General features: G+C 43.4%; 1 protein-coding gene across 12 annotated transcripts in view; it reads right to left on the bottom strand.

Annotated features, from left to right (window-relative positions):
- Positions 1–25,055, bottom strand: part of ANK3 (ankyrin 3) — a 209,477-nt gene that overhangs the window by 118,258 nt on the left and 66,164 nt on the right. For 8 of the 12 annotated variants that reach the window (XM_060274961.1, XM_060274955.1, XM_060274957.1 and 5 more), the window contains exons 2-7: positions 14,349–14,450; positions 13,496–13,594; positions 12,359–12,457; positions 7,139–7,237; positions 6,169–6,354; positions 3,343–3,441 (exon numbers count right to left, since the gene is read on the bottom strand). In XM_060274961.1, the coding sequence (XP_060130944.1) occupies positions 3,343–3,441; positions 6,169–6,354; positions 7,139–7,237; positions 12,359–12,457; positions 13,496–13,594; positions 14,349–14,450 (684 nt within the window). Of the gene's footprint in view, positions 1–3,342; positions 3,442–4,822; positions 4,847–6,168; positions 6,355–7,138; positions 7,238–7,422; positions 7,480–12,358; positions 12,458–13,495; positions 13,595–14,348; positions 14,451–25,055 lie in introns of all 12 variants that reach the window. The other 4 variants (XM_060274954.1, XM_035138096.2, XM_060274956.1 and 1 more) reach the window with 2 other exon arrangements.

Below are 25,055 nucleotides of genomic sequence, written 5' to 3'. Positions count from 1 at the left end.
GAAAAGATTTGGCCTTTTTGTAGTTATGCGGGGCAGGGCTGGTCTGAGACATTTTTGTGCCTGAATGGAAAAACCCAGGTGGAGACCCATGCAGGCTGCTAATTAATATGTGGCATAATCCTATCAGAAAAGGTCTCCTGCTTCACTGAGAGGACTGGGGTTTTTTGTTCCAAGGGTAGCCCTTAACTCTTGCAAAGCTCCCATTCTTCTTGTCATGGCTGGTGTAGGAGAACTACCCCAATGGATCTGTGACCCAATAACACATGAGATCACGTGATGGAACCACCTGCTGGTACTGAGCAGGATTCGGTCTGGTCAGTGCCTGGACAGGAAATGTTTGGACACTCTACGTACGTATGCCACCTTGAGTCCCACGATGGAAGAAAGACAGGACAGAAATCTAATAAGTAAATACAAAATGGGCCAGCCTCTCTCTGCAGTTCTCTCTGAGCCACCTTTACGCGCTTGCAAAATCTATCACTTGAGGCAGCTTTCTTACCTTGCCTCATGGGAGGAGCCCCCTGAGAAGAGACTGGAAATTTTTGTGCATAATTAAAAAAAATATGAGTTGGATCAAGACTTATACTTCCATAAGCAGAAAGTGTCATTCCATCCTTCCATTCACAGAAGGGACTCAGATGGAAGATGTTTGGGTGGGTGGAGGCAATTTTTGCCAATCTCTCCTTCCTAATGGAGCCCCCTGCACCAGATCCTACAATGTTCTGGAGGGTTCTCCAAACCTCCAGAGCAGCTTTTTCAGGAGGCTACAAAGGGAAGGGGGGGGGAATCACCTTTCTTCTCTTTCTGCCCATGGAAGCACCTCAAGAGTGAAATTCCGCTCCTCATTAGTTTGGATCTAACCCTTCATCTTTAAGCTTTGAGTTTCTGTTTAGCAAGACAACCATATGCAAATGTGCTGCACATTCAGGACAATTACATAACAGGCTCACTCATGCACAAAGATCCAAGACCTAGCTAGATGCCGAATCTCCTATGCTAGCAGTGCTTCTCGATGCCTGATGCGAGTGCCCAAATGTGCACATATAACAAATAAACATACTATTTAGTTTTAAGAATGGGAAGAACAGGCACAATAATCCAGTGAAGATAAGCTTTGAGTTATGCTTTCTCCATGGTGCTATGGGGAAGTGACCAAAAGCCGTCTGGATAAAAATGATACCTTGCTGAATGAGCAAGGCCATCTACATGCTAACCATCATTTTATCTGCTGTGTGATTGGGTGCACCAGGGATGAACCAGATGCCTACAAATGCCATCACAGGTGCTGGGGCCACCAGCAATGCCTGCAGCAGTGTGCCATGCTGTGAGCTACCTCGCTCAGTAATTTATTAGTCTCATTTATATCCTGCCTTTCAGGATACAAATTATTTCCAAGGCGATTCACAACAAAAACAGAAGCAAAAAATAAATGCAGTGAATATCAGGGTGACAAGAAAGCTCTGGCATGCCAGAAAGGATAAGCGAATACATACTCTCACAGACACATGATGCTGCAATAAAAGAGACAAGGATGGAAAACCCTATTGCTCCATTTGCTCACAAATCATAGCAGTTGAGCCAGAAAAGACAAGGTCTGATCTTCTGCGTGCTGCTTTTATTCCGTACAGTGACATGTACACTGGTGGTGGTATAAATAAATAAATCATCCTCAAATCCATTGCCTTGACCAGCCAGATACAACTCTAAGACGCGAGATCAATAAATGGTATCAGGTACATTAGCTTTTTGCTAATGGCAAGCTTCTTGTGAGCTGGTAAGGCACCATTGCAAAGAGAAGTACCTGGATGAAATCCGGCCTCTGCCATGAACTCACTAATTGGCTTCAGAACTGCATCTCTGCAATATGGGAATACTATTAGTCTTCCCTATTTATCAGGAGTGGAGTTTGCCTCCTGCAGCCAGGCCTGATCTTCATGTTTCTAAGGACGATGCTGTGAAACGAGCCACACTTTCACAATCCTTTCGTCTTCCAAGAAGAAGCACCTGAACTTCCTTTTTATTTGCCAACTCACTTTGATGATATTACCAATGTGAAACAATACCCCCCCCACTCCCACAGAAGACAAAAACAGAAACAACAACAACAACCCATAGTCCTCAGGCTGTAGCCATGTCAGCAAGACGGAATGATCAAATGGGAACCTAATTGGGTTTCTGCTGGTGAACACTCCTGCTGGCAAAAAAGGGGAGAGAATTTATATTCTCAAGATCAACCAGCCTGTAACAGGGAGACTCTCTTAACTATCTTTCCTTAGGATTGGGAGTGTGGGAGACAAAGACGTGATCCTTAGAATTAAAAGGCCGTAAAAGAAAAAGAAGGATGTGCAAATCTTGCTTGCACAAGACATCTGAAATCAAACCACAAAAAATTACTTCTGAAGGAAAATACTGTTTCTTTTCAGTGCCACCCACTGTGTTGTTGACGGTTGCTGAGGCTGCCAAGCTGCAAATCCTGAGATCCCCTTTTTATCTTTACACCTGCAGCTGAATTGGGGGGATGAGGAGTGAGACTATTTCCCACCCCACCTCACCCCCTGTCATAGATACATCACACCCTCCAAGTGTCCCTATTTTCCAGGGACAGTCCCAGATTTACAGACGTAGTCCCAGTTTCTGATTTGATCCCAGAATTTCCCACTTTTCCTTAGGGTGTCCTTATTTTCATCAGAGAAATATTGGAAGGTATGGAGTTATCCAACCCCCGAGCAGTCTATATAGGGAAGATTTTTTAAAAAAATGTTTAATGCTTTATTATGGTTTTATATATGTTAAAAGCTGTCCAGAGTGGCTGGGGCTCCCCAGTGAGATGGGCGAGGCATAAATAGTATATTTTATTATTATTATTATTATTATTATTATTATTATTATTATTATTATTATGGAATAGGACAGGCACCCCCAAACTTCAGCCCTCCAGATGTTTTGGACTACAATTCCCATCTTCCCTGACCACTGGTCCTGTTAGCTAGGGATCATGGGAGTTTTAGGCCAAAACATCTGGAGGGTGTCTGGAATAGGATGTCCCTATTTTCATTGGGGAAATGTTTTTATTTTTAATTTTATTTGTATGCTGCCATTCCACAGCTCAAACCATGTTCAAGGTGGCTTACAACAGGAACAAATACATAACTACAACATAACAAAAGTAGTCATAAATAAGAAATAAAACATTAAAAATAAGGGAACATTATTTTATGCTGTTTCTGTGATGTTCTACTACGTTTCATTATGTTATGTTTATTGGCATAGGAATACTATGAATCAAATCAAAACAAATTTAGGAGTCACGTTTAAGTGAAATTCGTATGGATCAGTACATACCCTTGCAGTAAAATCCACAGCAGCACCGCGATTTAGAAGCAACGTAGCTACGTTAATATTTCCATAGTGGGCAGCTATATGCAGAGGTGTGAAGCCGCTCTGAATTAAAGAAACAACAACAACAACAACACACAGCAAGATATAAATATTTTTTCCCCTCAAAGGTCTTCCAACAGCTCCTAAAATGGATGTCTTACAGCCCAGGCAAAATCCAGTCAGCAGAATGCAGTCCAGGGACACAGTAGAAATTCTATTTTAATGTTCAGTACCACTTTATGCCTTGTTTGAAGACAATGAATAAAAATATACTCAGTAGAAGGGAAAGAAATTACTATGCCTATTCTGGGAGAATAAGAACAGGATAAGATGCCTAGCTATTGTAAAAAGAATCTATCGAAGTAAGTTAATGAAAATGAAAATATTATCCTTCACTTAATTGGTAAATCGGTTTCTTATGGGAAATATCTACGGTACTTGTTATCAGTATCTTATTATTCTTGCAACTTTAACATCACAGAGCTTTCTTGCAGAAATTCAAATGAAGTCGCTTGATAATAATTGCTGGATAGACTTCATAAATTCAAATCAGATGCAAATTAAAACAACATCAAAGTCCATTTTAAAAAGAGATTAATGTGACTTAAAAAAGAAAAAGAGGGCTCCTTCTATAAAAGATCAACTGTGAGCAATCAAACTGGGTTAATATTATGAGACACCCCCCCCAACTCTAATTAGAAAGCGTCTAGCCAACCAGATAGTTTCAGCGACTTGTTTTCATATTTCAGACATTAATAATAATAATTGTCTCTTCTTGAAACAATGCTAAAACATGCAGCAATTCAACCAGTCCCCGCAATGTGTGGAACCTCGGAGGGTACTTGACGCATTTCTAAAACCATCAGCAAGCCTCTTTAGCCATGCTAGCTGTCACTGCCTCAACTTGAAAAGTGTTTGCACATTTCTGAATTGCCCAGAGGAACCAGCACCTTCCTCCTATCCCCACCCTTTCTGTTGACACTGACAGTAAAGTGTCATGCAAGAGCCTAAAGGAACTAAGTCCTGGATGCAAGAGTGTGTTAGGGATGTCTGCAGCTCTTGACACAGCCGATTAAAAACAACAACAACCACAAACACATTTACCGGTATATGGCATTGGAAACCCAGGCGCTTTCCTCTTGCGCAAAATTACTCTTTTCGGCGGTGACAATTAGTTCCAAAGGAAGCTTGCTTGTACGCCTTTAGGAACACTTGTTTCAGCTGCAGAAAGCCCTGGTAAATAACTAAAACTACATTCTCCTCTAGCACATGCCACTTTTGTTGAATCTAAAGCAGGTCTCTACTCCTCTAAGAAGGCAATGCAGAGAAGAGAAGGGAAGAAATGACGCAGCAGCAGCAGCAGCAGCAGCTCTACATTGTGGGAACGTGATGATGCACATATAATTTATATATTTATAGATATATAATATATTTTCATATATACCTCAGTTGTTCTATTCACCATCATCTAGGTTAACACATTTGGAAGCAAAGAAGGGGGAAAAAATGGACGGTTAGTTCTCTACCGGTGATAATGGATGCAGAAAGCTTTGTGACCGCTGTGTGGACATGACAATGAAAGCACAAATAGGCACAGAAGGGAAGCGAGGCTGAATGGCGGGCTATTTCCCACCCCTACACCCCACCCAAACGTGAACGAGGTTTTGTCGTTTCCCCCCATGGTAAAAACAGAGATTCAGAAACCCCGCTTTTTCCATGTCAGCCTTCAAGTCTATGACCTGGTTTGCATGATCAAATCCTGGCTTAATAAGCTCAGATATGCATGAGCTCCATGCAGCTGCCTATGCAGCAACTTCACTTCCACGTTGCTCCTCCTTCTGCAGGAGCATGGAAACAAAATGGGAATCTGCAGATTCTATAGATTCCCCTCCACACCTGGAAATTATTTAACGGCATCCAAACAAGATAGGATTTTTTAAGCCAATTGTAAACTGCAGCTCCATGTCCTGAAAGCTTTTGCAGAAGGCATTAGCCACAGTTTCCCAGTTTGCACAAAACAGGAAGCTATTATTAACCGTGGCTTCCTGACTCGTCTTTCCACTTGTGCAACAGGAGAAACGAAGCAGCAGTGAAAAGTCTGTGTGTGGGTGCACAGAGCTAATGCATATCTGAAGCCTTATTAAAGCATGGTTTGATTGTCCGGATGCAGCCTCTGCCGACCTTTAAAGAAAAGAAAAACTAAACACAGTTATTGCTTCTGTACTGCAGCGAATGATATACATCAAAGCCCTTTTCTGAGTTCAGTCTTTCTGCCACACTCTGATCTAAGCTCCAGTGTGATCAAGAAACAGAACCCAGGACATCAGTAACAACCAATTTGCCATTTAATTATTCTATCACAGTTGCAGATACCAGCATTTGGCTCAGATATAGACCAACATGTTTTTTCCCTTTCACAAGAGAAAGTATTGGATGAAAAGTAGGCCTTTGCCCCTTGTGATCCACCAAGCCAAAAAGCCTGTCATCTGATCATGGTGGCCAGCTACAACACTTGATAAATCTCTTGGTTCTGATAAATCTCTTAGTTCTGTTGCGTTCCCAGAGCTGATAAAACAGTCATGGCTGCTGGGCCAACAATGCCTTGGTAAATCGCAAGTGGTGCAGGTCCAACTTGCAATGGTGCTAAATGAAACTGCAGCAGTAAAATCTGGGAAAGACTTAAGAAAGTCTCAATTCATTAACACAGAGAAGCAGAGATACTATATGCATCCCTCAGTCTGTTGTTTCTTCTTCTTCTTCTTCAGGAAAAAACCAAGAACTACAACTAACCTTGGACTCCACATCTGCATTGTGGTCATTCTGCAGCAACAATGCAGCTGCCTTGGTGTCATCCTTGCGAGCAGCAATGTGGAGAGCAGGAAGACGGACTTTCCCCTTCGTGTCATTTTCAAGCAACAAGGAAACCACCTGGTCATGGCCCTGTTGAAGAGCTACGGCCAACGGTGTGAATCCATCCTACCGGACAACAACAATAATCAGCAGACATGTCTTTAAGGAACCCAATTCAACGCTGCATTTTTATTATTATTATTATTTTGGTACTTCACAGGCAAAGCTATGTGTAAACTAACACCAGTGTTTGGCATCAGTGATGGGCTGGTTGAGAGTAAACAAACTGAAATAAAGTTCAGACAAGAAATTGATGCTGATTCTTAGGAGGCCTAACAGTCCGGGGACAAGATGGCAGACTGTTCTGGACAGGGTTGCATTCCCAATTTTTAAAAAATCAATACTTGGGAATACTCCTGGACCCAACCTTGTTCTTAGGTACTCAGATAGTGACTGTAGCCAGGATTACTTTTGTCCATGTGGAGAAAGTGTGCCAGCTGGGCCTATTCCTTGAAAGCTCAGACATGCCCCTACATTAGTTGCATCTCATGTGGATTACTGTAATGCACCCTGTGTGGATCTGCCCTTGAAAATAACTTGGGAGACTCCAACTGATTTGAACGAGCTTTAGTTCCTGCTATTGCTAAATTTCATTTGCTGATATGTTAAGCTCTGGTTCTTTGCATTCATAAACATCAGTAATGACTTTATACTGGTAATTATGTTTTGATTATGGATTATCTGTGGATGTCTCTGGTACTGCACCAGACAAGAGCTTCCAATGTGGAATTTCTCCTGGGGTTTGTGCACACCTCCAACGTTTTCATTTATTTCATATGAAGGAGTGTTGTACTTCCACATTTCAATATATTTAACGCTTTAGAAAAGACGGTATAAAATGAACATTTACCTCTGTGGCAAGGCTCTGGCTTGCCCCATTATCAAGAAGAAACTTAACCACTTCCAGATGATTTTCTTGGGCTGCCATATATAATGGCGTGAAGCCATTCTGAAAAAGAAAAACATAATAGTATAACTTTTCTTTGGAAACCTAAAGTTTTGATCAAGTGATCATCGTAGTCCTCTTACTTAGAATCATCTAGGCATAGTTACACATGAAGCAGATTCTGATTTGGCAGAAAAGATTGTACCAGTTCAGGCTACAGGTGATGGATCACATTTCTGAATGCTCACCAATGTGAAAAGCTTCTTTCCTGTTGTGCTGCCTGTTTTACTTTCAGGGAGTGTTATCTGTGGTAAAGTGGGATTATAAATAAATAGCAGGTCAACAGGAGAAGCACAGTTGTCATTCAGACAACATATGGTTAGTCCTAAGTATGGTGAACTGAGACAAGTCAACTTCAAACCCTGGTTTTAAAAGATAGCTTGTTTCCCACAGTTTTAAGCTTGGATGTATTGATAAACTGTGGTTAATTAAAACAGAAGTAAAAACTTCTAATCTCCTTCTTGAGGCTACTCCAAAGAGGGAGATGAAAGTGGGGCAGGTGCACAAACATAAGGTTTATGTATTTAACATTAAAACACAGTTGGACGGGGGCTTTTAGGTCATCTGGTTCAAGTCTCTGCTCCTTGCAGGAGATTCAGAGGTACAGCACCCCAAACAGGTGATTGTTCATCTATTTAGTGCTACATCCAATTTAAAAGCATTATTTTGTTTTGTGAAGGCCTCCTGTATACTCCTCCATGTCGCCAGTTGCTGACTCAGCAACCTTGGCACAGCTCCTGAGTTCTGGGGGAAAGGGGAAAGAGTCAATGCCTTGGAAATGCAAGGTTAGCTCCAGAAAATAACTCTTACAATTCTCCTTCTCTCTCTCTGCTGACTTCAGTGAATGGTCCACAGTCCATGCTTCCCAAAGGAGTGTGAAGCAACTGGCGTTGCAATTAGATTAGATTGCTAATCTGTAGATTAGTCCTAGCTATAGGGCTGTTGTACACATTATACAGAGGGAGACCTGGGACTGCCATTGAGAGTATTCCCCAAAGTTGTTCATTGCATTTGCAAACTGCATTATTTGAAATGTTTGAAATGGCCCCGTGGAAAAGAGTGTTGTGAATCATAAGGGCTCATCATCTAAAGGAGAGGAAGCCCCTGCGGAACTTCCTCCTCTGTGGAGGAAGGAGTGTTCCTTTCCTACAAACAGGCTCCTCCTGTTCTCCATAAGGCAATGTACTGCCCAGTTATCAGCTGACATGTTCCAGGATCATTTTGAAGACTCAGCATAGGTTTCCAATTAGCCAGATGGGCAGGAGGTCTTCAGCTGTTCCTAGTCAGCTGGATGACAGCTGGCAAAATTGAACTTGGTGTCCAGCTGGAAAAAAGAACTGGGCAAATCCAAAGGCACATTTTAAATAGAAATGTCACATAATTGTGTTCTTTGCCAATGTAACTTCAGCCATTAAAAAAGAAAGAAAGGGAAAATCTCCCACAACCAATGAAAATAATCTCTGCTTGAGTGGGTTATTTAGGTTTCCCCTCAGCTAAAAATAAAATAAAATGTTAGAAACTGGAGATGTTTGGTCAAGACTTTGCAGTCAGAAGACCTGTGACTTTGGTAGGCTTTATCTCTGTGTCAGTATTGATTTTAATACTACCTTGTTAATTTTATAATATCTTTTAGGCTGTTGAGATGTTTAAATATTACTATTATTATTAATTGTATTTCTATTCCAGCCTTCATCCAAGGAACACAGGGAAGTTTGCAACATAACAATGGAAGAATGCATAACATAGTAACAAGCAGTTTTAATGTGGTTTGGGACACGGAATTATCACCATCATTATTATTTATAACATTTCTAGACCACCTTTCATCTGAAGATCACAGGGCAGTTTACAATAAAAAGAAAAATACAGATCATAGGAACCAAGAAAAACATAACCCCTCCCACAATCTAAAAGGCCATAGATCGCTTACTTAGCTAAAGGCCTGGGAGAAGAGGAATGTTTTTGCCTGGTGCCTAAAAATATGTAACAAACGCACCAGAAAAGCCCCTTTCTCGTGTTGCCACCTCCTAGATCTGTCACAGAGGAGGTATGCAAAGAGGGGCCTCAGATGATGAGTGCAGGGTCCGGTTTGGTCCATAGGTTAATGGCTATTTTTATTTTATTAACTACCTTGTGGGCATGGTTTAGGCCAGAAGGCACAATAGAAATTATTGACACTACAAACCTTATCCTCTTTTCCCATACTGCCCCGTGTTGGACATGTTGAAACGAACCAGACCAGGGGTAGCCAAAGTGGTGCCTTCGAGACGTTCTTGGACTCCAACTCCCATCATCCCCAGCCAGCGCGGCCCATGCTCAGGGATGACGGGAGCTGCAGCCCACCAACGTCCACTGGGCACCATGTTGGCAAACCCTTCACCAGACCATTCACATCGATAGCTCTTCTGTTCCTCACCTTGGTGTATGCGGCAGCCTGTTCCTACCCAGGTCTATGGTAGGAAAGCTACTCATGGCGTTAAGAGGAGTACCCAGTCGGGAGGTTAAGAAGTGTCTAAGCCTCTGGATTAAATTGGGGGCAGGGATGCTCTTTAGATGGCAACGTGTATTTTATAACTTCATGACATGCTACATTTGGTGGCCATCCTCATTCTACTGAGTGAGGCCAAGGGCTTCTGTCCTGATAGCACTGTTGAGAGAGGCATGGTGAATGGGGTCCTGGGAAAGAACAGGACACTGTGAGGTGTGGCGCTGGAAACCTGGTGCCTCATGGTACACCTAATTACACCAAAAGCACACAGCGTGCAGGCCAGTGTGGCGTGGGAAGTCAGCACTCCCCTGGAACGGGGCTGGCCCAAGATGAACCACAAAATGGCATCCCCCCCACCCTCCCTGCCAGGGAAGAAGGGGGGAGTGAAGATCTACACCAGGACTTGCTGGCTGTGGATTCCGCTACCTGAGGACGCTCCCTCACCTTGCCTCATGGATGGAGCCTCTCCACACCCTGCTCTCCACATGTGGAGGAAACAGAGTCATGGCCAAGCATGAATGACCCATTCTGAGGGAGCATGCAACCCCCATCCCAGGAATCACCCCTTGCAAACAAAAAACAGGTCAAATTGACCTTAGGCAATTCAGAATCTTTTCATCCTATCCGTATAAGGAATATAAAACGGAAGACGTGTGTGTGTGTACGCATAAGCTACAGAGTACTAAAGCAGCGCGGAAGAAACATTATTTCAAAACACATTATTTTAAACCTTCCTTTTCACAAGCCTGCCATCAAATCTTTGGGTGGAGATTCTTTTTTCAATGTTGCAGGATAAGCACATTTACTATGGCAGACTTTATTTCAAGGGGGATTTCAGTTTGGCATTTTCACTAAAATTGCAAAGGAACTGTGAACCACAACACCTTTCAGAATGCAAGCAGGCCCAGGGATCCTCCCCTGTTCTGCTTTGATCATCAGCCATTCCAGCCATGTAGCAATGCAGTTAGGATGATGCTGGAGGGCAGACCTTAAGCAAGAAGGTGAAATGTATGGCTGTGCTTTGTGTCACTGGACATTTTATACACAGCAACACACAGTGACCAGCATTCATCTCATTGGTTAACATTAACTGTACAGAAAGTTGTTGGAAATGCACTTTGAGAAGGGACTTTATTCCTCCTAGGCAATGGAGACTGAATTTTGGAGGAGAAAGGCAGCATTAATTGAGCACTGCTTTCTTAAGAGCCTGAAGTAGACCTGAGCCCAAAGTACTCCTCTCTTCTATCAAACCTCTTCAGCAGCACAAAGAGAAAGAGAGCGGGGCTTTCCATTTTATTTTCCCACAACATCTCACCTGTGTTTGGACAGTTATGCTAGAAAGCTAGTGTTGCTGTAATAGTTAGAATGTCGGTCTAGGACAGGGTAGACCCAGGTTCAACTCTCCCCACAGCCAAAGAGCTCACTGGGAGATCTTGGGCCTGTCACTATATGTTAACCTGGAAGTCAACACAAAGCTGTTCAGATTGTTCCTGGAGAGAGATTGGGAGCAGGCCTGGGCTCAATCTGCCATACCCATGCCTTCTCCTGTTCTTTTCGCCATGAAAATAAGTCAGGGTTTTTCCAAGTTCTTTCAAGTTCAGGAGAGATGCTGCATTCTGATAAGAGCAGTTAATTTCTGTGAGGAGATATGGGGAGGTCGTGCACAAGGACATGACCCACTCCTGAGTTCTCCTTAGGTGTAACATGGATGGAGGAAACGTCTGAAAAGGGCACAAGTTTGATTACAAGGAATGAGTTTGGCACAGGGGCGGAGCGAGGCGCCGCGACACCCAGGGCGGCAAATTGCCATGCCCCCAGGGGGCGCGGCGTCGCAACGTAATGACGCATGCGTCGCTACGTAGAGGGGATCGCGCCCCCCATGACTTCTAAACGGAGCCTAAACGGAGCGTTCAGGCTCCAGGTAGGCTATATATATGGAGCCTGGACGCTCCGTTTAGAAGTCGCGGGGGCGCGCGCGATCCCCTCTATGTTGTACGCATGTACAGTGGGATGCTGTGCACGCGTGCAAGGTAGAGGGGGATCGCGCCTCCCGTGACTTCTAAACAGAGCCTGAACAGAGCGTCCAGGCTCCAGGTAGATAGCCCACTGGCGCGGCGGCCGTGGACGCTCCATTTAGGCTCCGTTTAGAAGTCACGGGTGGGTGGGTGCGATCCCCTCTACGTTGTATGCATGTGCAGCGGGATGCTGCACATACGTGCTACGTAGAGAGGGATTGTGTCCCCCCGCGACTTCTAAAAAGTCCAGGCTCAGGCGCCGATTGCGGGGCGCGACCCCGAGTGCCACCCCCCCTCCAGCAGGCACCCACGTGGTGATTTCGGCAGGCAGCTTCCCCCCCAGGCTGCCATGCAGAGGCGAGGGGCGGGGCGCAGCCCCAAGTGACACCTCCTCCAGGGCGGTACCCGGGGCGGACCGCCCGCCACCCCCCGCTTGCTCCGCCCCTGGTTTGGCAAATCACTCTGCCCAATAATTTATTCCAAATGTTAATACTTGGAAAGCTATCAGATATAAAAGATCAATGTTATCATGTGGGTGTTTTTTTTTTCAAAAAAGGAGGAAAAAGACAGACTGCATGTAAACCCACATCAGCCTTTGAGCCCTAAGCAAAGCAATTTTACCTGTGACTGTGCATTGACATTGGCCCCACTTGTAACCAGCACTTTCACCACTTCGGTTTGCCCAGCCAGAGATGCTATGTGCAGAGCTGTGTTTCCTTTCTGAAATGAGATAAGGGGACGGAATGTGAAACATGCCTAATGAACTCCAGCAGCATATACAGCAGGAAGACATGGCTGAACTTGTCAATAGAGTAACAGACTCTGTGTTCGACGTCCAGGGCTATTACTGGGGTCTTGCAAATTATTTTGGCAGGGCTCCCATTAGAAATTTAGGCTGCTGCAGTTCATAACTCATCACACTACCTAACTGTTTTAGAGTTAAATCATTTTAATATATATCAAGAAAAAAATAGCCTAAGATATTATAAATACAATAATTTAAATATTACAAGCTACATCATCAGTGCTTGGAAAAACCCGTAGGGTGATGAGGGCTACTTGAAATATGCATTACGAGACTGCGGCTAATCTGCATGGTTTTATTCGGATTTCATTGACATAATTCCCATACTGAGATGCAAAAGTTGAATTATGCAGAAGACAGAATTATAGATATTTGTACAACAAGTCTACAAGTCAAACTTTCCAGAATGCCTTCTTCCTTAGTGCAGCTATGAAAAGTATAAAGATATATGTTCACTTTCCCATCTGATCAGCATTATCCAGGAGTGAATAATTTTTGGACCAAGAACCACATCACCAAGGTGGAAAGATTTAATTTTTTTTTAAAAAACACAAATTATGCAAACCTTAGGGATCAGTCAATTATGACAATAAGTCATTTTCCCCCCTCAGTGGCCAGAGTCCGCACTCACCACTTGAATACCCAGATTGAGAGAACAATGCCTTTGGCATGCTGAGTGTTTTTTTATTTTTTTTATCAACGATCTATCTATCCATCCCTAATCATGGAAAGTGGGCCTGAAATTGAAGGAGGACTCATTCCCTGATGGGAATTTGCCTATATATTTGTGGTCAGTATGGCAGCAGATTTTACACACACACAAAAATTACTTCACACCTTCCCCTACAGCTCGTGACCTTTAAGGCCTTATTCTCTGCATTCAATTGGCCAACACTTTTGAGTGAGGAATCTGTATAGGAAAACAGCAGGACACTTAGATATCAGCTACAGACCTTTGTTGCTGCATCCACATTAGCACCTCTCTGTATCAGTTCTGAAACAACTTCTACATGGCCTTCTTTGGAGGCGAGATGGAGAGCGTTCAACCCATTCTGATAAAAACAAAAAGGAATGGGAAAGGTTGGTGCAGGGTGCCCAGAACAACACGCAATATGTCAAGAGGCCTAAAAGGTCACATTCCGACATGATGAGAGCTTGCGGAAAGGAAATAAAGAAAGCTATTCTCAAACCCACTTTCTAATTAATTGGTTCTATGAAGGAATACATATTTGAAAGTGGTAAACTACCCTGTAGTAGGAACATGCTACAAATTGATTCAAAGAAGCATCCTTTGGACAATACAATTACTACCATCTCTTTTTTGCACAGTACGATGTACCCTGATGCTGCAGTATTAAGCAAGAGCCAGACTTCAGCTGGACTTACTTCCTTGAATGTTAGAGCTTTGTCTCTCATGAAATCAGAACTTAATGCTAAGCTGTACTCCTATGTGCAGTTCCTCACTTACATGAGAGTAAGCCCCAGTGGACTTAGTAGGTCTTACTTCTAAAGTAGACATGAACAGAATTGCACTGTTGACTTATCTCACTTTTTTTTCCCTTTCTACTTCCATCCTTTCTCCCTTCTGTTCTGCATATATTAGTTCGTGAGCCATTTTGGCAGGAACCTATTTACACTTTGTACAGTGCTTATGTAAGTTGAAAGAATAATTATGATGATGTAATGATCCACATAATTCCATTTGTCTAAACTTTAGGACTAAACCAAATGACAGCTGAAGAATTCAAACCAAAACATTAGTTAGAATTCAAACCAAAACATTAGTTAATCAAATACTTATACAACCTGATTGCAGATGTTGATGTCCACTCCACTTTTTAAGTAGTCAAGAGCCTTTTCTAAGTTGCCTGCCCGGGCAGCTCGTAGGTAACTTGCATTGGTGTCAGACTGCAAGAGAAGAAAAAGAGGAAATAAGACGTTTAAAATTCTGAACACAAGGCACAACCTGAATGAAGCTGATGTAGCAATTACACTTTGTGCTTTGTAACTGGGAACATTCACATACTGAACCAAAATAATCTACATTCTGCATGAAGATAATTCACATTCGCCAATTCAATAATATATTTTATTTACAAGTTTTTTTCTTAAGCCAGTATTTTTAATAATAATAATAATAATAATAATAATAAGTCCCCCTTGTCAGGTGGCATCAGTATAGATCAGATCCAGCCCAATTGCATGTTGCACATATGATGGCATTCCCAACGCACATTAATATTGATTGCATATATATATATATATATATATATATATATATATATATATATAACAAGTTTTATTATTATTAACTGCTCAGCTTGCCATCTACGTGAAATACTTTTGTTATATAAAAGTCGGTGATGTAGAATTGTGCATACTCTATAAACTGTACATACTCCAGCCTTACGAGTTCTGGCGTTCTGATGGACTCCATCTACCATCAGTCCCAGACAGCATAACAAACAGCTAGAGATGATGGAAATTGCAGTCTACCAACATCTGAAAGGCACCACTTTGCCTATCCCTTCTCTAGAGAACAAATCTACAGAAACAGTCAGTGTGGCTTGAGGTCACAGTATGCCTTAGTGTGTGGTCATGGAAAGGTTAGGTATGCATATCTGCATTATTCTGAGAAAGTAAAGAGCAAGTGTGATTAAGGTAGCCTGGGTATGAAAAGGGATGCCCAAGGATTCCACTGCAAATGAACGATAATGCAAAATTCCCTCCGTGCCCTTGTTAGCTCAGAAATGGAAGCATTCAGAGCGAAAGCAATCAACATGAGTTCTTAGTGAATTTTTTGAAAGTCCATAAATTATGTACACTTAACTATGTATCTTGGTAAACATGCAGTGCAATATAACTTTTAAAAAGATGGATTCACATTTACTAGTTATCTCCTCTCTGTTCCCTGCAGATTTGTAAAAGGCTCATTCCCTTCCCAATTCAATTTCCCACAGAACAGCAGCACTCAAAACACTCACACATTTACACAAAGTAAAACGAGACCATAAAATTAAATACCGATCATTTTTATAATTTCTCTTAAGACCTGTTCAGGCATTATGCTTGATAAAGGAGATATCAATTCACATAGGAGACACTGGGCTTTGTATGCCATCCTCACCCCCCAACACCCCCATATATACACTGGCCTCTTTCCATAGCTGCCAAGTTTTCCCTTTTCTCGCGAGGAAGCCTATTCAGCATAAGGGAAAATCCCTGTAAAAAAGGGATAACTTGGCAGCTATGGCCTCTTTCTGACCTTCCGATGATGAGCAGGAAAGGCCTGCAGGGGGCATTATCCATGTTTGCTCAGCTTAAGTTACATGTAGGTAGCCGTGCTGGTATGACGTAGTCGAAACAAAATAAAAAAATTCCTTCCAGCAGCACCTTAGAGACCAACTAAGTTTGTCATTGGTATGAGCTTTCGTGTGCATGCGAGCTATTTTCAGATCAGGCACAACACCTGGGTACAGCTCTGTGATTGCTTTTAAGCTATAAATCACCTTTGGTTCCTTAATAGAAAGGAGATGTCTTTCGGTGACTTTTGCCCAGTGCAAGCACAATTACCCAGCAATCACTATTATCGCTACACAAGCCACATATGACTAATAGCAATTTGGGGTTTCAGGGCTGGATTTCATGCAGAGACTTCGACATCACAGGTTGCCCCTGCTGGGAAAGAACTACAAGCAAAAACATTTTGGCTGATTATGAAGCTGGCCTCTCATTTCTAGACTTCTCAAGTAGCCAACTGCTCCCTCTATTCTATCAAGTAACCATTACTGGGGGTCTAAAAAGCATGTGAGCTCTAGATTCTGCTGCCGAGGCACCTGCCAAATTCTGGCAGCTTCTGTCCACAAGCTATCAGGTTTTGTACAGGGGTGCCCCCAGCTTACCCCACTCCCCCAAAATTCCACCCTGGCTCCTAACCTTTCTCTCCAAGTACTGTATTATCCTAGCTCTGACTCTGCCGTGCAATATTCCTCCAGATTCTGCCCTGGCTTGAATAATCTGGATGGATAATTCCAGTGGTGGCTGGTGCCCGTTGGCAGGTAGGGAGGTGAGCAATAGGTGGCGCTAGAGGCAGTGACAGGCGAAGCCAACAAGTTCTAGCTCTGTCCCCATCCAGCTGAATACTACCAGGGCAACAGTGAGACTAAGGAAGAGGAAGCTAGTGGCCAGGAACATCTCCAAGACTGGCTATATATAAGGAGGGAGGCAAGTAGGGGCTGGCTGATGGGGCAATGACTCATTTACCCAAATGAACCAGCCTCCACTGCCTCCTTCACTCAACCACATGCTGTCCCCACCCAAAGTGGCCCTTATTTCTGAAATGGCAAAACAAGCAACCTGAATCACTTCCAACACTTGCTAACTGCAGTGAGCAATGCATGTTATCACAGGAGGCAGGTAATGCTGAAGCTCTTTCAAACAAGCAGGCACATGGGCACAAATATAAAAAGCCAGCATTTTATCAGGATTATCAAGGATCTCAGGGACCTTTTTCTGTCGCAGTGTTAACAAGTTGCCGGTTTGGCATAGTCAGCAGGTGGGTTTTTTTAAAAAATCATCTCCATCAGCAGTTTCTGGCCAGAGAGGGGAGGGATGGTTCAGGGAAAGGAATGCTGTTGATAAAACCCACTCCTCAGAGATAGTGGGATCAAAACTAAATATAAAACAGAGACTTAACATGGGCAGCCTTCAAAGTCATTGCATTTTTAGCCCTCCACTGCTTGTGGGTTTTTTGGCAAGTCCAACTTTTCAAACAACCCCAATGTGAGAAGCCATCACAATTACCTTACCCAATGAACTAATAAGGGCACAACATCCCTAAAAGTTATTTTCCCTGTTTTTTAAAAGGCCGTCTTGCCCTTGTGTAATGGTTACCAGCTTCCCACTTGTGTGTTGCTTTTACTTTGAATAAAAGACACATACAAAAACACACACACCGCCACAGCCACCGCCACCACTGCCGCCATGACATTTTCAAGTGCATGAGTTTTAAAATTAAAGGTTGTGGCACAGAGTGTGGGAAGTTTGATGGGGATTCTTGCCTTTTTCACTGAGTGCATTGCTAACATTTCTTTCTCATTAGGAACAAATGATTAAAATAGAAACAAAAACAAAAAGGGGTAGCCTTGGCTTTTGATTTTGTAAGGTTGCACACAAATTTTCTAAGGAAGGGGTGGGCAACATGGGCCTTCCAGATGTCTTGGACTACAACTCTCATCAGCCCCAGAAAGCATGGTCAGTGGACAGGGATTACTGGAATTGTAGGCCATAAAACACCTGGAAGGTCCCATTTTGGCTAAGCCCTGTTCTATGAAGTAAGTCTCACTGAAGTTAGTGGACTTACCTCTGAGTAAGCATGCATAGGATTATGCTGCACACAAGTTTTGTCATGGTTATCAAGTTATCACTTGCAGAAACCTCATTGAAACATGAAATTGAACTATTGTACTCTTGTATAATTCATTTCTGCACATTTCAGTAGGTCTCCTGAATGACAAGTTCATGGAGGACTACGACCAACACCTGTCAATCTTCTGATGTTTGGAAACCCTTAAGGCTGAACACCCAAGGCGAAACTCGTTTGTTCCATGTTGTCCCACAGGCCAATTATTCTTGGCATGCTGTTACAGCCTTTTTGCACAATCTGCGATTTTCAAATTGTTTGAATGATTGGTCCCATACAGACAGAATGCTTTAGGTTGCCATTAGAGCATTTTTTCAGAGGAAATAAAACACAACACCCTTTCTTTTCAAGTGTCAACATTTCAAAGTGGTCAATTGTGTTATTTTAATTGCCACTGTACAAACAAAGAAAGGGACGCGGGTGGCGCTGTGGGTTAAACCACAGAGCCTAGGGCTTGCCGATCAGAAGGTCAGCGGTTCAAATCCCCGTGACGGGGTGAGCTCCCGTTGCTCGGTCCCAGCTCCTGCCAACCTAGCAGTTTGAAAGCACGTCAAAGTGCAAGTAGATAAATAGGTACTGCTACAGCGGGTAGGTAAACGGCGTTTCCGTGCACTGCTCTGGTTTGCCAGAAGTGGCTTTGTCATGCTGTCCACATGACCTGGAGGCTGTACGCCGGCTCCCTCGGCCAATAACGTGAGATGAGTCCCGCAACCCCAGAGTCAATCATAACTGGAGCTAATGGTTAGGGGTCCCTTTACCAGGCACGTCCTAGCCATAGAGGCTAGTGGCGCACTGGCGCAGTGAACCATGGCACCAGGCGGTGGAGGGCACCAAGTGAGTGCGGGGTTCTGGCGGTCTGGCCAGGACTGCGCTCCATGAGCTGAGAGGCTGCGCCGTGTCTCTCTCCTTCTCCAAGGACTCCGTGCCGCACCTCCTTCTCCTTTCCCCAGCGCTGGGTTCCGCACAGTCAAGCTTCGCCACCAGCGCGTGCACAGTGCCCAAGCAGCTCTTGCTGGTCCCGCAGTGTGCACGCTGGTGGCAAAGCTCGACTGAGCGGAACCCAGCGCTGGGGAAAGGAGAAGGAGGCGCGTCGTGGAGTCCTCAGAGGTGGCCTCCCGCTGCTGCCATGGTCACCTTGGCACTCCCGGGTCCTTGGAGAGGCTATGGAGCAAAGTCTGGCTGCTCAGGAGCTGGTTTGGCCAGCAAGGCAGGAGGGGGCTGCCTGTAGCCCACCAGCTCATAGAAGGGCGGCTGCCTCAGCATGATCGTGTCAGTGCTGTGCTTTGAGAGGGGGGCGCTGGAGGGACCTTTGTGCCACGGCACTGGATGGGCTGAAGACGGCCCTGCCCTTTACCTTTACCAACAAGGAAAAGGAAAATGGGTGTCTTCTGATCAGTCAAATATCAAGCAAATAATGGGGCTGGGACACTGATCAAAACTGGCTGCACTGTAGATGTTCAACATTGCCATTCCCTGAAACTGCAGCTTTCAATGTGCTTAGCCTTGCTTAACCATGCATTGAATATGATCTCATATTCCCTTTTTACATTAATTATGGAGTTCCTGTAGCTGCAGTGCAGAAAACGGCAAATTGGAAATGGTCCGAGAAGAAGCCACAGTCTGTATGGTATGCACACTGCTGGTTTATCACTGCACCTTTCCCACATCTAATAATGATTGGTATACAGTAAGCTGAAGATAATTTTCTTTACTTAATTCCGATGCAGCATAAACATTCCAGCTGTGGTTTTTTAAAAATATATATATACCAGTAGTGTGTTTTCAGGGGCCAGCCCAAGACATTTTGCTGCCTGAGGCAGAAGATGAGTTGGCACTTCTCCTTTCCATGACCTGAAAGCCAACCAGACTGGTAATTGAATCTTGGTTCAGTGTTGGACAGAATCCTATGGTGCACCTGAGGCGAGCAGGAGAGCTTACAAAGTGCATAACAGATGCAGCTCCAACACCTTATTGTTACTGTGCCCGTCTCAGCATTTGCCACCTGAGGTAGCTGCTTCATTCTGCCTAACGGTGGGATCCAGCTATGTGTAAACATGCAAAGTAATATGCAGGGGCGTAGGAAGATAGGGGTGGTGGGGGTGGTCCGCCCCGAGCGGCGCGATCCCAGGGGGCGCCATCGCGGTTGCCTGCCCCGCCCCCAAAATGTGCACCCTGTGCACACCCCGCCCCTAAAATGCATGTCCAGCCCCTGCACGCAGCGCGTCCCACCCCTAAAACGCGCGCCACATCCCTGGGGGCAGCGCGCCTGCTCTCCGCCCCCAGTGGCGGAGAATGAAGCTCCGCCACTGGTAATATGCCAACTCTCCCTGTCTAAAGCAAATACACCACATAGCTTTCAAACTTCCTCAGACAATCCTCTCCACAGCTGTTTGCCTGCTTGGGAACCTTCTGAGAATCACCCCCCCCCCCACATTTGGGGGTGTGAGAGGTGTACCTAAAGGTTGACTCTAGGGCTCAGTGTTCACCATACCTTTAAAGCTCATCCAAAGTACATCCATTCTCTCAAAGTGCTGTGGTTTGTTAAGGGTTGCCGGGTACCGTTACGTCTGTGAGGGCTAAACTGCAGCATCCAGAATTCTCTGAGAGAAAGAATGTGCTTCGTCTGTAAGGCCTCTGTTGCCTTATGCAAACTGAGCGTGACATACACAGACAAAGCCACAGAAGCAGAGGAAAATTGGAAAGTGGCATTTAAAGAGTAATTGGGGAAAACGTGTCTGAGATTATTTGATCTTCTCACTGAGAACCACATGGCAAGCTCTGCAGGACACCCAGAGTTTATTTATTTTTTTAAAAAAACTATATACCGCTTGATTTATTTTTTTTAAATGAACACCCTCAAAGGGTTCCTGGGAACACAGTTTGAAAACTATGGCCCTACACCACTACAAAAACAGTATTTATACCCTTTTCATGTTATTTTGAATTTTTTTTTGCGGTATTTAACATTACTGTCATAGCATGGGTTTATTAAATGAGCATTAGGTTGTTGTTTGGCTTCCCTACTCCACCGTAAACATTTGTTGTGCAGAGAAACCTCTAGTGGGTTCTCATTGTTCTCGAACAGAACACATTCTGGCTTGTCTCCCAACAGAAGGATACTAACATTTTTCATGGAATGGAGGTAGCAACCCTATTTTGAACTGATGAACTTCTGTTTGAAGTCTATCCTGGTCTTGCTATGTACAGCATGGAAGAAAATATTTGTATACAAAAGCTGTAGATTATGTACATTCTCAACAGAGAAGAAACTAACCCAAATGTAGCACAGCCAAAACCAGAAAGGGTCTGCTAAACACACAGCAGAATGAGCTGGTAGAAGGGACTGTACCACATTCTCCACTTGTAGAGTCTGATACCACTTTTGAACACGCCTGCATGAAAACAAATGAAAGACAAACAAAAGAGCTCTCTATAAACTATGTAAACACTTTCCTTGTTGTGCTTGCTTTCTGTTTAGTTGATAGTTTTAATGTAGAGAAGCATTCAAAAATGTGATCCGTCTCCCACAGATTGAAGTGGTGCAGTCCAGATCACGGCTTCGAGCAGATTTATGCCCCCAAATTTAGGTTCTTTTTTTTTGTCTCAGATCTTGCCAAATTTGTCACTCAGCAAAAATAAAAATGTAAATTATCTTCTTTAGTGAGCTATTTTGACAAGGGGCAATCAAGCTCGACACAGGATTCCCATCTACCAATTGATCCAAGATTTTTACATCTTGACAAACATTCTTGGTAGCAAATGGCTTTTGCTTTCCAAATGCTGAAGAGAACTGGCTGGCTGGCCTCCTACCCCATCTGGTATATATAATGGAGTGTTCTAGAACTGATTTGAATGAGTGGAGGGATGTACTACTGGACAGAAGCAAAACAATCCACACCCCTTTAGCTCCTCCTGGGAACAAAACCTGAGGCGACAACTTGAAAACCAGAAAAGTAGAAACCTATCAAGACGCTGGGGGAATGTGTAGAACAGAATTAAACATAATATTTGATCCCGGCTAGAGGCAAGCAAATTGGGGTGGAAGCATGCAGCCTTCTTCCCCTCCAGATGTTTTGGACAACAGTTCCCATGAAACCCACTCAGTGGGCACACAGGGGCTGATGGGAAATGCAGTTCCAAACATCTGGAAGGCACCATGCTGCTTTTTCTGGACAAATTTTGTAACCCTGGGTATTGTCTTTTCTATCCTTAAATGAAAAGAAAAGAAAAATAACATAAATAACATCAAAATGTTGGCAACCTAAAACTGAGAGCAGGGGTCTGCATGTGTGTGTGTGTGTGTGTGTGTGTGTGTGTGTGTGTGTGTTATAGATTAACATTTTGAGGTAGTTGGGTCATTGCAGTCCTAAAGTGGAATCCTTATTTTCCTGAATTTGTTTAAACTTTTATATACTGTATTTATTATTGTATTTAAAAGATTTATAAGCTGCAACTGTTCTCCTAAGGTAGCTTCCATAGCAGAAACAGCAATAGCCAGCTAATTACAAAAGCCATCATACAGTGCTAAAAATATATAAAAAGTCATAAAAACCAGCCATAACATAGAGACTAATAAAACCAGCTTAATAAAACAAATTCAAAACCATTCTCACCATCTGCTGACTCACTCTTTGGGAGGTACAAAAGAAAAAAACGAAAACTGAAATCATAGGCAGAGGATTTTATTACCAACATTTTACCCCCATAGTCTGTTATTCAACCTGGCCATTGCTATATGATTTCATTTCTACAATGATCCTGATCATTCTTTTTGCACGGAACAGTTAACTATAAAATGACATTAAAACACTGTTTTCTGATGACACAAAGAAAATGAAAACAAAGCATTGTTTTCTGTTACTTTGGGAGGCCCTTAAATTTATTGCCAGTTTATATATACCCTGTGCTGTTTGAACAGATTTTTGTTTCTCCTTTAAAAAAACAAACTGAAAACCAACCTTGTTGGGCAGGGGCACATTCATATAAAATAGATGTGACTTTAATCCTTTTCTTTCCAAATAAATTTTCAAAAAATTGTGCCAAAATTACTTAAAATCTAATCCATACTCTGCCTTGGTGCTGCTTCTCAGGTCTCATGCCACATCAACAACATTTTAACTCAGAAACCACATCAAGCAAGTGCATGCCATTGCTTTCCATGTCGCACCAGCAATCTTTGAATCAAAGAACCATCTCGTTTAGGGAACTGTGTGTACTGCTTTTGTTTCTCTAACTACCGGTATTAGTGTTTTAGTTGAGATGATGCTCAGCATACCTTTCTCCACATTTTTTTTTTTGCAGAGAAGATAAATTAACACAACTTATCCTAGCTCCTGCCAACCTAGCAGTTCAAAAGCATGTCAAAGTGCAAGTAGATAAATAGGTACCGCTACAGCGGGAAGGTAAACAGTGTTTCTGTGTGCTGCTCTGGTTCGTCAGAAGCAGCTTTGTCATGCTGGCAAAGATTTGGTACACTCTGACCTGTGAATCTTTGCTGACGAAGAATTGTCGAAACAGGGCCTTGTCCTGATTTTTACTGGAATTTATTTTTATTTGCCTTCAATACTGGGATTGACTCCTATTTGAACTCCTCATCACACAAATAAAACCTTGTGAAGATTTATTTGAAATCCATTTTTCTTCTGGCCTGAGTTCTTGTAATTTACTGTTTCTTATGCTGGCCACATGGCCTGGAAGCTGTACGCTGGCTCCCTCGGCCAATAACGCGAGATGAGCGCCGCAACCCCAGAGTCGGTCACGGCTGGACCTAATGGTCAGGGGTCTCTTTACCTTTACCTTTTTATCCAAGTTGGCAGCTGTGTGTAGGTAGCAGTACAATCTAATATTTGAGGAACTCAAATATGATCAACTATTGCCTCCCCACTCTTCCCCATCTTCAGCTGGGAAACCAATATGGAATGACAAAAGGAGCCCGACCTTTTATTTGGTCTTGTCGCTTTGTGAAACCACAAGCCAATATGTGTTTCTTCTTAGGCTGAATTAGATTAACAGTGGGAAGGGGCTAAACTGCCATGTAATCACCAAATCAAGCTATAGTTTTGATTCATATCCATTTTTGAAGTTAATATGCTTTAAGAACAGCTTTGTAAGAGGAAAAGGTGGCCACCCTGTGCAATATTTACTAGAATGCTGGGGGCTGCGAGAGAAGGGGTGGAGAGTTCTGCCTCTTCTGCCACAGCCTATTGAACTTCCATGATGGTGCAAGAGGACACAAAAAGCACTCAATCAGTGGCAGAGCTTCACGCTCCGGCACCGGGGGGCAGAGAGCAGGCAGGGGTGGGGCTGGCGTGCATCCTGAGGGTGTGGCACGCCGCCCGCAGGAGTGTGGAACGCGACCTGGGGCATGGCACGCCGCCTGTGGGGGCGTGGTGCCCAGCACGGCCGGGGGGGGGGGGGTCAGCCGTGATGACACCCCACTGGGATCGTGCTGCCAGGGGGCAGTGCGCTCCCCCCCACTCCTCTTCCTCCACCACTGCACTCAATTCCTCCTCCCACCAACCTGTTCACTTGCTACCAGGCTAGTGCTAAAATACATTGCATCTTTAGAACAAATCCTCAACACCAAAGGCAAAAACTTTCCCTCTTTAGGTTCTATAGACCTTTAAAACAAACTAACAAAAAAACTATTACTTATAGGATTTGCTCATAAATGAGTCATATCAACAGAAACCAATCATCAAAATAATAAATGAAGACTTTTGCCATAACTTTACTGACATAGTGACATATTCAAAAGTCACAACTTTGAAATGCGACACAATGATTTTCACCCGAATCAATTAATAGATTTTTAAATAGAATGTCACTCTGTTCTCTGCAAATTGCTGTAAGACAGAATTATAGAACTCATTTCAATGCCATTGTTCCCTCCATAAGATAACCAGTAAAAAGGGTTACTCATTGGAATTAGGAAGGCTGAACAATGCCCTCAGATGTACTCAAAGTAAAGAAAGCGGCGGCATTTTTTGTAAAACGTTGAAAGAAGTAGCAATAAGGAACTTAAAGTTCTGGTGATCAAATGTGTTTTATGTTTGAGAGTATTAAACAAATAATAATAATGTTTCTCCAAG

Source organism: Zootoca vivipara, chromosome 5 (genome assembly GCF_963506605.1).
Source record: "Zootoca vivipara chromosome 5, rZooViv1.1, whole genome shotgun sequence".
Taxonomy (NCBI): Eukaryota; Metazoa; Chordata; class Lepidosauria; order Squamata; family Lacertidae; genus Zootoca; species Zootoca vivipara.
This window is presented reverse-complemented; position numbering and strand designations above follow the sequence as displayed.